General features: G+C 48.8%; 1 protein-coding gene across 1 annotated transcript; it reads left to right on the forward strand.

Moving 5' to 3' along the window:
• Positions 1-192: 192 nt before the first annotated feature.
• Positions 193-14,381, forward strand: RETREG2 (reticulophagy regulator family member 2). Its single transcript, XM_031505437.2, has 9 exons — positions 193-407; positions 2,625-2,731; positions 7,431-7,461; positions 8,215-8,350; positions 9,668-9,752; positions 10,514-10,651; positions 10,981-11,075; positions 11,954-12,089; positions 12,790-14,381. The coding sequence occupies exons 1-9, from the start codon at positions 193-195 to the stop codon at positions 13,512-13,514; spliced, it is 1,668 nt and encodes a 555-aa protein (XP_031361297.2). The 3' UTR covers positions 13,515-14,381.

The raw sequence follows: 14,381 nt of genomic DNA on the forward strand, positions 1-14,381 counted from the left end.
CGGCGCGGGGGCGCGGCCGGTCCCCGCCCCTGCCGCCGCCGGGCGCACGCGCGCCCGGTGTCACCCGGTCCCCCCCACCCCGGCCGTCCCCGGGCGCACGCGCGCGGCGGCAGCGGCCGCCGGTCCCTTAGGCGGTGCCGCCCGCCCGGGCCGGTGACAGCGGCGCCTCCGCCCTCGCTCCCCCCCGCAGCCATGGCGAGCGGCCGCGCCGAGGAGGCGGCGGCGGCGGCGGCGGCCGAGGAGGAGGAGGAGGAGGCGGCGGCGGCGGCAGCGGCGCGTCTGGCGGCGGCGCTGCGGCAGCGGCTGCGGGGCTGGGAGGCGGCGCTGGCGACGGCGCAGCGGCTGCTGGTGTGGGAGAGGCCGCTGCACAGCCTGGTCACCGCGGCCGCGCTCGGCGGGGCCCTCTGGTGAGCTGGGGCGGGAAGGGGGACCGGGAGCCGCCCGTCCGGTTCGTGCCCGTGCCCGTGCCCGTGCCCGTGCCCGTGCCCGCAGCGTGCGGCGGCTCTGGGCCCCGCGGCCATGCCCCGGGGTTCCGCGGTGTGCGTTCCCGCAGCCCGCACCGCCCTGGGGTGCGCACGGCCGGGAGTAGCCGCGCTGTTTTCCTCTGACAGGCATAAACAGGCCCCTCCCTGAAGGGAGAAAGTGCCAGGAGGATTTGCCTTGTCCCGCGATAATAAAATGCAGATGGGCCCGACTGGAGCCTCGCCCAGGCACGTTTCTGCTTAATTTTTGCATCCGTGTTTTTATCAGCTCGTTTCACTCGGTAACTGCGGTCAGAGAGCTCCACGGCCTCCTGCATCGGCAGCTGCCCTGGGGCGTTTTATTTAAACCCTTCTGCTCGGTAGTCTTTCCCGGGAGGTGCTGATTTTTCACTCAGCTTTGGCACGAAAGCATTCCCCCTTTCCTATTTCCCTTCTCTGGCTCTTCGGCAGGGCAGCAGCATGAGGAGATGTGTGAGTGGCAGAGCCCAGCTGTCGATGGGAATGAAAAACATCCTGTTTGTTTGTATAAACAGTGAGTCAGTTTTACTGATGAAAGTGCTCTCAGCCAGTGGCCTTCCCAGCAGAAAAGGTCGGAAGTGGTCAGGGATCGACTTAAATGTTGGTTGCAGATGAAAAAGGAAGGGGCAGATTCTAGAGTTAAAGGAGGGAAAAATAAATGACGAAACAGCCTTTGAAGTCTCTCATATGAGGCAGCTTATGTTCTGTTCCTTCATCTGTACAACTATCAGAAGTGTCTGTGGTAGCCAGACATAAACCCTTGGACTATTCTACCAGCTGAAAAGTCTCAGAGCAGAGCTATGAAGTGAGAAGGAGGGGCAGAAGTGCAGGTGGTAGGGGAGATGTCAGGTATAGTGGACAATGACAGCCCAGAGGCTGTGTGAAACGGTAGGGAAGAACAAAGAGTGCCTAAAATATGGGACAGCAGAGAGAGATTTAAATAGAGGAGGAAAAATAATTTAGGGTCCCACGGAGGAATTCAGCCAGGATCTTTTACCTGCAGTATATAAATGAGACAGAATAGGAAAGTCTTCTGGAGATGATGTGTTAAGCTACAGAATTGCTGTTCAATGAGGAGGAGTACAAACATCATTGTTTAGGTCATTAAGAGTCCTGTAAGCCCATGGAAAGTGCAGCTTTTGTTCTGTGCTGCCTAGCGAGGCACATTTCACTTCCAGTTCTCCACCTGTGACTTGGTGAGAACCCCTGCCTGCTCTGCACTGTGAGATTCTCTTTGACTACAGTCATTGTTCGGTGTATTTGTCATTAGTTACTGGCAAACACTCACTGACAAGGAGCAGGGTAAAAAAGCAAAACTGCTCCTTTCTGGAAAGGAATATTCATTAAAGAGGTGAAGGTGAATGCATTTCTCTGATATTTTTTTCTGGAGTGAATTAAAAGCAGCTTCTCTGAACTAGAGAAAAGGATGAATGCAGACAGCCGCTGCTGGCACAGGTGGCATCCTGGCACCTTCACTGTCAAATCTCTGTGGCATGGAGCGATAAACTCTTTGAGTGGCATTGCACAGCTGTGTATGAGTAGTATTGTGTGGGCTGGCAAGTGGCTTGAGCCAGTGTGTGGATGTGGGACATGAAAGGTTTTATGATAAAGTCAAGTGAGCAACTAAACCATTTAACTGCTAGCTAGGCTCTGGTCAAATAGGGAGAGGTTTGTGATAAGAGAATGGGCATCTAGAATGGCAAGATGCATTACCTGCATGTATTGCTGGACCTTGCCATGACAGATGGGATGTAGGTTTTCAGCAAACAGGCTGAGTGGCAAACAGTTTTCTGTTACAGCAGTGTGTCTTTATGTTGTCTAGAGCCTCCAACTTGAGGCTTTGGAGGGACTTGTTCAAATGAGCATTAGCTTTGTTTTGCAACTTAGAGAGGAGCTCAGAAGCAGGGAAGAAGAGCGCTGGAAGATGGCATGGAGTCAGCTGTCTGGTGGTGGGCAAAGGCACCATTTTAGAACGTGCTGTGGTGTGGGTGGGTGTCTGCAGAGTATAATGCTTACTACAGTGGCCCATTGCAGTTCGGTATTTTTGCTTTGAGCTATATCTATTTGCTCAACAAGAGCAGTAATTAGCTGCCTTTTGCCTAACAATTTCTGTTTCATTTCTAGGTTGTTTTCCTCCACCTCCCTGAGACCCCTCTTTCTCCTCAGCATGTCCCTTCTTGGCATCCTCTTGTTGGAGAAGTGGAAACCCAGGTTCCTGTTTGATTTCTCAGGTAGGTGATGTTTAGCACTGTAGATAGCGACATGGTTGTAGTGTTACCAGCTGCTGGGCTATGGCTTTGACCCTTCCTGGGCTCTGTCAGCAGTCATGTAAACGCCATTCCTACTTTAACTGCAGTCCCAGGTACTGGTGCTGCTTCTTACCTGTTTGTGTCAGAGGATTAGGATGTATCCTAATACTCTGGGCATGGACAATTGCTCCCAGTGCTGAGAAATTCTGGGAGTGTCTAATTTTGAGAGTGACTAAGGGGCCCAGCTAGCTTGCTAGGGAAGCTAATGACAAGGATGATGTGTTTCTGCTGTGTCCTTTCTCTCCTGAAGATGTGGCAAAAACATCATTTCAAGTCTGAGCACTTATGGCCAGCTGAGCTGAGAGAAGGAAAGGAGGGGAGGGAAGTGTTTTGGTTTTAGTTGAGTTCAATGTGGACTTACACCCTGAAAGAAGCAGAGCAAATGAGAGCCACTTCTTGTGGCAGATAGCAGAGTGGATGATGAAGTCTGACAGCAGCAACAGTTAGTGTATTGTACCTGTACAGCATCTGATCTCCAGCTAATCAGTGAGTCTCATTGCCTGTCTTATCTTTCCCTTTTATTGAAGGTTCTGTGCCAACATTAGACACAAAAGCAGCAAGAGGAATGGCCTCATACAGATGGTAGACATGGGTTGACTGCTGTCTGCTTTGAGTGCCTCCTTTGGAGTTTATTAAATGACGGAACCCAGACTTGCTTACTGCATCTACTGCTTCTGTTCAAAGGCAGCTTAGGGCCCTCCATCCCTGCCTCTCTACTCTAGGGAGAGTTTCTGAATGAAAGCCCCTCTATATGTGTGTTTGTAAGGTGCCCTTTATTTGACCTAAAAGGGTGCTGACTTAAAGGGTGCTTTCACAGAAATCCTGATAAGATTAGGTATGTTACAGCTGTAGTCTTGAAACTGTTTGCTGTGTGTGGTTCAGGTAACTAGGCAGTTAAACTGGACTGGCCAATTTAATTTCCTGCTTATTCATATTGTTTTTTTAAGGGAATAGTTTAAAGCCAACCCAAACCACCTCACTTGAAACGTGTCCAGAAATGCAAAAGCCTGGTGTCCAGTACAGAATGGTGTCATTGAGGCAGGTGGGGGTGGAATCATTCCAGCAAGTACTTGGCCTATAAAAGTTGTGTTGTCATAGAAGAAATAGGAAATTCATACTGAAATCAATTTATATGATGCAGAGCCATGAAGAATAAAAAAGAAAAGCAAACAAAACAGCAACACCAGGGATTAGGCTCATCCTATGCTATCAGCTCTGCTAGAAGTTGGTGTACATCCCACTGCACCTCACCTCAATGTTCTTCACATATTTCATGCCTTCCTGCTTTCTGCTGCAGAGAACAGGGAGACCTTTCTGATGTGCCTGTTTAGGTCACAGCCCTGATTTTGACATGATCCACTGGACCATGTTTCCTTTGCTTCTGTGAGGAAGGAGGGGTGCTCTGCATTCCTGAGGGGCCTCCCATTGAATTGGTACTCCTGAATTCTTAGGGGTTCTTGTTTGGCTCCCACTACCTGCTGAAGCAGGGCTGTACCTTTGTGGCTTACCTCCTTAGTGCTTCCTGTTAGTCTTTTCTGGAGTTCTGGGAGATGGGTCAGTACCATACCTTCAAGAGTCAGCATGTACATACACAAACCTCAGCCTGTGACAGTTGTGTATGTCTCAGATGACTGCTTATAAGATGACTTCTGAAGGAATGCTAAAACCTCAGCATGTATTTTGCAGTTACTCACACACTAATCAGGGTCATGCCAAGAGCATCAAGATGCGCAACTTTTTTAGGCCCTTTCAGAAGGGACTTCATCTTTTCAGCTCCCATGCAGGGTATTTTCTCAATATCTACATGGAGTTCTACTTAGATACTATTTAACGACTTAGGAAGCATCTCCAGTTTCACCTGAAATGGGTATCAAGTAGGGATGTTTTGGTGGTAGCATCACTGTTTGGCAGCTGTGTTTTGGTTAGTGCAGGAGAGTGCAGTGTGGAAGAGCTCTAGCAAAGGTTGTATTGCAATTGAATGTTAGTACTCCTTAAAAAGGGCCCCTGCTTTCTAGCTGAAGTTTATGCACAGATGAAGAATGTCTCTTGGAGAAGCAGTGAGAACCTGTAGGAGCCAAGGAATCCATCAGCAATAATTTGTCAGTACCAACATATAACGTAAACTCTTGCATGGCTCTCTGATCTCTCAGAAGAGTCTGGTGTATGTCAAGCGATTTGTATTAATCCACAGTCCAGTGTGAAACGCTGAAAGATTTCAGCCAGTTATTGATAATCTGAGGCCAGTTTTGGGTGTCCTGATTGCCAACTTAGTTATACTGGTGCTTGACAGTACACAGCACATGTTGGAGTTAAGCCTTAACTAAGGGACCATTTCCTGTTGGAAATGCTCTAGCTTTTTTGGATTGGGCTGTTCTTACAACTGGTCTAAGACTCTAGTGCTTTGAGATGGCCAGCAGGCAGACTGCTCTACTACAGGAAGCAGCATACTGTTGATCTTAAAGACAGCTTGTGTTTTGCCAGATAGCTGAAATCACGTGTAGACCCTGCAGCCTGCTGAAATGTTCTGCTCTCCCCAAAGTGTCTCTGAAACCTTCAGGATCAACTGAGGAGAATTGTTTCACTCCCTCTGCTGGCGTATTTTGGATGGCTTGGATGACTGCAGCCAGTCGAGAGGAGTGGGGTTCCTGTGCCATCCCACTTACTGTGTTGCTGGCACCTCCGTCCAGCAGAGGTGGCGAGCAGCACAGCTCCTCATTTGATGCACTGTGCAACTACACAACTGAGGGTGTAGCCAGCCCTCACAGACTGGCCAGTGCCAGATGTAATGTATTTGGTGATTTAGCACAGGTAGTGGATGAGGCTTAGAGATAGAGCTGGATTTCTGTGCTGCGGTTAAGCAGCTTTAGATTCCTGAGCACAATAACAAAACACAGCAATGGCGGTTGCAGGAGGGAAGCAGCTGCCCTGCGGGGGTGGAGCTGCATTCATAATACCCACACTGCAGCTCAGGCTCCCTCTGTGAGCTGCCCCAGCCACCATGCCAAATGCTTATGGGCAGAGGAGCGAATGGGCAGCCCAGTCTGAGAGCAGTTGACTCTTCTTGTCAGGCCTGATTACTGGAAATCTGGGTCACGCTCTCAAAGAATCGCCTCCTCCCTGGGTGGTTGGCCTCCTGCTCCACTGCGTGAGCCGGCTGGTGCAGTGCCTGCAGCGGGAGGAGGAGTCTGGCAGACTTGGCCCAACACTCTGTGTCTTGGGAGAACAGTGGCAGGGCTGCTACAAGCAGTTGGTCTCTTCTGTGGCTTGCGCTGGGTGGAGTCTGAAGTCTCACTGGGTGATTGCAGTGATGGTTGTTCACATCTTTGGTGCATTTCCTTGAGGGAGTCACTGCCACTCTTGGGCTTTGTGCCTGGCTGGTGACTCCAGGGAGGATTCAAACCCCTTTATGCACACGTTGCATTTCTTTAGCCCATTTCTAACTCTAAGCCTAGTCTCTGAGGTTAAACTCTTCTTTATTTTAGTTCTGTTGACATGGTGACATGCAGTGTGGGGGACAGGGTTAGGGTTGTAACCTTATGCACCAAGTTTGCTGCTGGTCAGACAGCATGAAAGCTACATCAGTCCCTGCCAGCTCTAGGACAGTAGGCGGACTGGTACAGGAGAGTGGACCTCAATGAGCTATCACAGCATGAACAGGGCATTGTTAAACACAAGAGACTTACAAAGACTGTGTTGATAGAAGAGCTTTGGTTGAGCCCTGTACATCCTGAGACACCAGTCAGCTTGAGATCACAAATACCTAAATCTCTGAGCAACCAGGCTGATGAATTTCAATTGTAGAAATTATTTTTCTCAGTGTATCTATAAGCAGAGCATAATCATACGTGACCTCTGCTATTGAAACAACACTTCTCTTTTCAGTACTGCATGAGCTAAGTCCCTCTTTGATCATCATTGGTTTCTGTGCGGAGAGGAATGGGAGACCCTTTCCCTTGTCCTTATCCAGAGTGATGGACCTTAGGAGTATAGCTCTATCTGTTCCTGGCACAAAAGGCTGTCAGGGGACATAAAAGAGTCCTAAAATTAGAAAATTATGCACAAGACTGCTATTTGCTACTTAATTCCATGGGAGAGGATGGAGACAACAGGACATCTCTGGTATTTGTACATAGCATTCTGCCAAGAACTGGGCTGGTCAGTGGGAAATGCAGCTCAGACCTCCTGGTTGCCATGTTTAGGTCTGAAATGGAAGCTGAAGCTTTGCCCAGCTCCAGAACTGTGCTGGCAGCCCCCTTTGAATGACAAGTGCTGGCACCCACTGTGGGAATGGCACTGCCTAGACCAGGAAAAGCTGCATGATCCCTGAAGCAGACAGCCCCATGTAAGCCCCACAATACACCTCAGATATGAGTGCCCTGCCCTGTGCATGTTGGGTTGCAAGGTGTGCTGGGGTGCCCAGAGACCAGTGCACACTTTGCTAAAGCCTTCGCAGCTCAGGCTTCAAGCCAGCGATTGCTGCTTGCATGAGAGCACAGAGAAGGTCCCCAGGGTGCATCCCGAGCTCAGGATGATACATCTGCAGCTCTGCTCTGTTCAACTGGTAAAAATGTCGGGTTGTATTTTTTACTTGGCTGACTAATCTGCTGTGTTCTCTCTACAGCACAGCCATCAGAGGAGCCAGGAGGAGAGAGGTAAGCTCACAGATGTGTTCCTTGGTGTGTGGAGAGTGGGGAAACCTTAATTTATTATGGTGATCTCACCTGTCCTTTTTTTATTGTTCTAAATAAACTGCATAGCTCCTGCTGTGAAACACTGCTAGTGACTTCAACCCTGGTAGCTGCTTATCAGCTCAGGAGCCACAGTTTGAGAAAGCTGTGTTCTTTCACACAGTTTGGGGAAAGCTAGTGTTCTTTCAGTAGCAAAAAACTCAAGTTCTTCTGATGTTAGGAGTTCTTAGGTTTCTTCCCTGTATCTTTCCTGAGCTATTTTAAGAGTGGTCCAGAGAGAACAACACTGAGACTGACTTCCACAGGCTGAATGTGCTCTCTCTGGTGGCGTGGCTTGCATCCTTGGCCATGGTTGTAGGTGTGAGCACCACATTCTGCCTACCTTGGACTTGGTGCCAGAGGAGGCCATATAATTAGTTCCACCTCCAGCACTTCTGTCTGCGTGGCTTTAAGTAAACTGCTTTGCATTTTGGGCTTGTGGCATGGGGAGTCTGTGGAATGGTATCTGCTGCTGCTTTGCTCAGGTGTCTCTTGACTTTCTTCCTGATTGAAGGGAAAAACTGTCTCCAAATCAAGCATCTTCAGTAGTTCAGTTGAAAATGCAGTCAATATTGTCAAGCCTTGGTAGGCAACTCTGCTTCCTGGTGTAGCTGTTCCTCTCCCCCAGGAAAACAGACCATGTTCAAAGATTGTCTTCTTGCTCTTGTCTGTCTCTAGTGAGGGGGTGACTTCAGGGGCACAACCTCACCTGCTCAGTGTCCCTGAGCTGTGCCACTGTCTGGCAGAGAGCTGGGTCACCTTCAGGCTCTACCTGCAGGAACTGCTACAGTACAAGAGGCAAAATCCTGCCAAGGTAAGCTGGAGATACCTACTCTTCTGTGCAGGGGCTTTTATTTCCATTACTAGTGCCTTAGGGAATGGAAGAATGTAAATTCAGTATTTTTATAATTGCTATCCCTGTCCAATATTTGCTGTTCATTCCTTGCAGTTTCTATGCCATGGGAAGTTTAAATAATGAGTAATTGACTTCCAGTATTTGTAAACTGGAGCTGAACTTAAGCTCTCCTGTGAATGGCTTGCTGTACCTGATTTCATTTCTTAGTGTGCAAAGGAAGCTCTTAGATTGGGACTGGGGAGAAAAGAAAGGGAAGCCTACAGTCTCTGGCCCTTTCATGAGTTCCATTCTTAAGCTGGTCCCTATTTCACTAACCAGGATTGTTGCTAGCAAAGTCCAATCGCAGCGCTGTTTCTGAGTGCATGGAAACTTGTCATTAAACATGCTCTAATGGCTGTTATGTATGTTGTTTGGAAAGTATTTGTAGACAGGAACTGCCTTAGCATCACAAAAAGTAGGACAGACCAACCACTAGGATTGTGTCAGACTTCCTGGCATTCAGTGTGCCAAAAGGAATGGGTTTCCAACACTGCTTATTGCTGCTTTTCTGTCCCAGCCACAGGGAGTAGAAGACCAGGTCCGAAGATGCCCATAAGGAATGAACTCATAGAGAAACCTTAGCTTTTGCAGACCCTCTCCATTATGAATTAAACTCTTAATTGCAGGATATAGTCCATATCTGAACCCATGCCCTGGTTTGCAGATTGTCTATTCTTACTTCCCCCCACCTGCCCCCAGGAGAATGTAAGACAAGCCATCAGGGCTGTACCATTATATTTCACTTTTTCCAGAGGAGAAAGGTCCTGATCTGATAGGAGCATGGGCTCTGCTAATGCTTCTGCCAGCTGGTTTATGGCACAGCAGTGGCACAGCATCTGGTGACTCTGTAACAGGTTCCTGTCTCTGTTGGGACAGTACAGTTTTCTCCTGAAGTGCTAAGCTCTACAGAGAGATGTACAAGTGGCAATTTGCAGTATCCCATCATATCCTCAAGGAATGTAATTTACTTCATAAAGAACTGTCTGATAAAGTTGTGATTTGTTTTATTGAGGCGTTGGGTTACCTTTGTCATCCAGCGCTTGAACTTCTAATGCTTACAGCTTAACCCAACCAAACTGTCCGAGTTCTGACTGTCAGCACCTGAATGTACTTGGTGCAGAGCTGACTGACTTGTTTAGGGCCATCCCTCATGTTGCACTGAATGTTTCTGGCATGGGTTGCATAGATGTATCTCTGCCTTTTGTCACTTATGTTTTTTCCTCTGTCTTCCTTCAGTTCTGCATGAGTGTCTGTTCAGGCTGCCTGATTCTGGCTGTAGTTGGACACTATGTTCCAGGCATAATGATCTCCTACATCATTTGTGAGTATAAGCAGCGCTGTTGTCTGACTTAAGCTGAGACATGACCTAACTGTGCTGGATAGGCTGGCAAAAGCAGATTTGTAGTATTCTCAAGGGGATCTGTGCTAGATGATGAATCAATTTACAGGGAGTGTGTTCCAGGAGGTCTCTGCAAGCACGTGCATGCAGTACCACTGCAAAGGCAGGAGAGGGAGCCGTGACTAAAACGTTGCTGCCCTCTGTTCCCCACTGCTGAGGCTGTGCTGGCCGAGGCTCCAGGGAAGCAAGAAGTTACAATCTCGCAGTTCCTAAGGTGGGCAAACCCATATCGAGAGTGTTGTTAGCAAAGCTGCATGTTGGGTAAATAGACCTTTTTCACTGCATCATGAGTCCCTAATAACTCTGTTCTGGTGCTCTGCTGCAAGTGCATCTACACATGAGCTCTATGCAGCTACTCATATAAAAGTTTTGGTAATACTTATTTTTAATTCTCATTTAAGCTCATTTCAGGCCTGCTGTCTGGGGTGAAGTGGCTGAAGAGAAGGGCTTATGCTTCATCTTAACATAAATCTATATTCTATCTAAGATCTGGCAGTAAAACCTAGTTAATCAAGCAGCTTTGCAATGAGTAAGAGGAGCCATGGATGAGGATTTTTAGGCAGTCAGATGGGAATAAACATGCCAGTGAAATGTTTCCCTTGAAGACTTCCTCGGTGGCACTACAGGAAGAGTCAGCTTGTGTTTGATCTGTCTCTCACAATCCCTGCATTCCATGTCCACAGTGCTCAGCATTCTGCTGTGGCCTCTGGTGGTCTACCATGAGCTGATCCAGAAGATGTACACACGTTTGGAGCCTGTCCTGATGAAACTGGACTACAGTATGAAGGCAGAGACGCTGCACCACAAGCATGAGAAGAAGAGTAAGGAACCACCTTCTCTCTGGCTTTTTTTGGTGCTGTATTCCTAGGGTGGAGCCATAGCAAAAGGACAATAGGAGACCATGTCTGCCAATGTTGTGTGGTGACAGATTGCAGGGGAGCAGGGGAAGAGAGGTGGAAACTTAAGGGTTATGTGGAGAGCAACTGTGTGCTCCTAAGTGATCCTGAGAACAGCACAGCACGTGAAAGCAACAGATTATGCTTGTCTCTAGGAATCCTGTGCAATTTCACTGAGGAAGTAGGGGATAATGGTGTATAAAGGTAGAAAATTCCTTCATTTTCATGTAATGCCTTTCTTCTCTTTCTCACAGAACGACAAGGGAAGAGCGAGCCTGCAGCAGGTGATGAGCCAACAGCAGAGACAGAGAGTGAGAGCGAAGCAGAGCTGTCAGGCTTCTCCCCAGTGGTAAGAGCTTTAAGAGCTTAGCAGGAGCCAGTCCCTCCACTCTGGTCTATAGCAGCTTGAGAGCTGAGTACAGCAACAATGATAACACACAGCAGAGCAATAAATCACTTCTTTTCAGAATTCTAAGGGGAAGAGGTGATGTGTTTGATGAAGGCCATTGTCGCCAATCTGGGTATTGAAAATTTGGTGCCACAGAGCTGGTGACACCATAGCAGGGCAGGGCCAGCCATGCCCCAGCCTTCTGCTGACCTCAGAATTACTTTGTTTGTTATGCTTCATGCTCAGAGAATGTGTCTCCTGAAGAAATTAACTTCCCTGCTGTAATGTGTGGAGGCTCCTCAAAACTGGAAAAGGGAGTTGAGCAGCTCTAGTGTCTCTTACACAGTTCTCTGCTTTCAGACAGATTGTGTGTGACCTTTCTACATTTGTACCACAGAAACAAACCAAGGAGCAGCTCTGAGCATGTAGCTGGGCTGTGAGGTGGGAAGCTTGTTTTCACATGAATGTAGATACTTGAACCACTGCTACTTGTAGAAGGCTTTGTTGAGCTCTGTGTGAATGCAAAAAGGAAGAGGTGTTCTCTTTGGGAATCCCAGCAGAAGAAGAAGGATCTAAAGCCTTCTGAGATTCCTACAGTCTCATCCAATCTTGTGCTGCCTCTTTTGTGTTCTTCACTGAGAGCAGGCAAACCTTTGGGCAGTGATTTATTGCAGGAAAGCCAGTGAGCTGAGACTACCCTTCCCTCCAGTGCAGGGAGCACTTTGCCAGCATACTGTCCCTCCAGCAAGGACTTCTGCCTGGAAGGTCTGGCAGTGCCCATAGGCAGCATGGGTACTTAGACACACAGGAATTTGTCTCTCTGCCTTCATCCCATGCAGGTGGATGTGAAGAAAACTGCCCTGGCACTGTCAATCACAGATTCTGAGCTCTCTGATGAGGAGGCTTCTATCCTGGAGAGTGGGGGCTTTTCTGTTTCAAGGGCTACCACCCCACAGCTGACGGACGTTTCTGAAGGTACATAATGGGACACCTTGCTGCCCCCTTATCTGCAGTGTTTTGGCCCATAACAATGGGTCATACAAGTGGGAGGACAGGGAGAGATCCCAGATATTTGCATGGGAAGAGCATTGAAAGGAGGAAGGAAAAGCAGTGCAGCATGCCTTGACTTCATGGTTAATCATAAGCTGGTCCTGAGTGGACATCAGCCTCTAATTATTGCCCCACAGAGCAATGCCATCTTGTAACTCTAGCAAGGGAGCAAGGCCACACACAAAGTCCCACAGAAATAACTGAATAGGATAGTCACACACCCATATATGAAACAGGTCAGACTTACTAGCTCAGGGAAGGACTGGTTAGTGATGAAGAACATGGGGGTAACCACTCAGTGGCCACTTGGGTGTCTGGGAAGGAGCAGGCAAGTGACATAAACACCATTTCCCTGACCTTGGAGTTTTAATAGGAGGCACTAAATACAGAGAACATGAGCTGGAGCAGGAAGTCCTCTCTGAGAACAGAGCACATAGAACAGGATCACAAAAGAAACATTACACATGAATCATGCCATTGGCAGAAGGGAGTAACTGCAGACCTCTTCCTGCTGTCCTCCAAGGATGAGGAAGGTACCTTAAAGGCAGCTGTGGTGTGTCAGCTGGGGAAGGTGGGTGGGAAGTCAAGGTGAAGGAACCTGTACCTTAATGCTGGTGCCTTTCAGACCTGGATCAGCAGAGCCTGCACAGTGAGCCAGAGGAGTCATTTTCCAAGGACCTGGCAGAGTTTCCATCCGTGGAAGAATATCATTCCAGAGACCTGGGACCACAGAGTGATGAAGATGCGTTTGGTGTGCCCCTGGGTCCTGAGCTTGCCCACGCTGCCTGTGAGCTGGACTCAGCGGACAAAGAGGCTGCGGACTCTGACCTCTCCATCCTTCGCCTCGCGTCTCCTCTCCATTTTGTAAATACGCACTTCAATGGGAGTGGGCAAGCGGCAGGAGGCAATGCAGAGCCAAAGACTGTCCCTGCCCCAGGCCTGGGCATCTGCATTAACACGCTGAGCGAGGAGATCGTCACCACTGCCATCACCACAGCGGTGCAGAATACCCTCTCTGCCCTCCTGCGGTCCTCAGAGGCCAGTGAGGGACCCCCCCTCTCCGAGTTCCTCCCCACAGAGCCCGAAGAGAAACTGAGCTTCCAAGCACACCTGTCAGAGAGCGAAGTGGTGGAGACAGAGACAGAAGCTTCACCGGAGGATGAGGAGGAAGCAGATGACTTTGAGCTACTGGATCAGGGGGAGTTGGAGCAAATGGATGTAGAGCTGGGGTTCAGGGAGGAGCAGGAGGTACAAGAGGCTGCTCTGTCTCCCTCCTCTCCCATGCTTGCTGAGCTGCCAAAGCAAGGAGATGAGGAGGAGGCAGTGATGACAGCAACTTCTATGTCTTAGGTCTTACCTGTGCTCCCCCTTTTCCTCCGTCATCACTGGAAAGAAGGAAAAACTCACACAGTGAACGTGCAGTGGGTTTTTAGATGTTTGTGTTGACTGGGATGGAAATGCATCAGTGTTAATGTGCTGTGTCTGGAATAATGAACCCTTTCCATCCTTCTAGAGCCTGGCCTTCACTGGCTGAGCAGGATGCCCTGCAGCTGGGGAGGAGCCGGCTCCTAGAAGCCTTATGCCACAATTGAAACACCAACCCCAGCAAACGCTTCCTAGTAATGGTGCAGTATTTCGGTCTGTCTTCTGTTTGTCTTTTGTTTTGCACGCTGAGTACTGAGCTAGCTGTAGCTGCTGCTAATACCCACATCCCCAGTAGGACATATGCAATCTTATTTTATTGGGTTTTTAAATGGCTAAAAGTGTAAATAATTTTAACTTCCATTGGTTTTGTCTGGGGGGAGGGACGGGGTGCACAGTCAAATGTGGCTCTCAGGGGCAAGCAAAGGGAAAGGAGTCTTTGGAGCAGAGGGTAGCAGTAAGAGGGCAAGGGCAGATGGGTGTTGTGCAAAGAAACCTCTTCTGCAGACTGTTACTGTCTTTTGTGTCACTACTGGAACAGGGTGTTGGGCGATACCTGTTTTTTTTCCCTGTCTCATTTGAGTTCTGTTACTGGGTGGCTGTGGAGTTGATTTTTTTGCAATCAATGAAATTCACTCCTGGCCCTGTTCAGTACTCCATTTTTTTGCTGCTGTGGCATCTCTTGCCTTCCGCACCACTGACCCTTCTAGCACCCCTCCCGGGCTCTGCTGGGCATCCTAGCATGGCACCTGGAGACTCCGAGGTGACTGGAATAGAACCAGAAGCTTTCTTACA

The sequence above is a fragment of the Lonchura striata genome, chromosome 8, assembly GCF_046129695.1.
Source record: "Lonchura striata isolate bLonStr1 chromosome 8, bLonStr1.mat, whole genome shotgun sequence".
NCBI classification, from domain to species: Eukaryota; Metazoa; Chordata; class Aves; order Passeriformes; family Estrildidae; genus Lonchura; species Lonchura striata.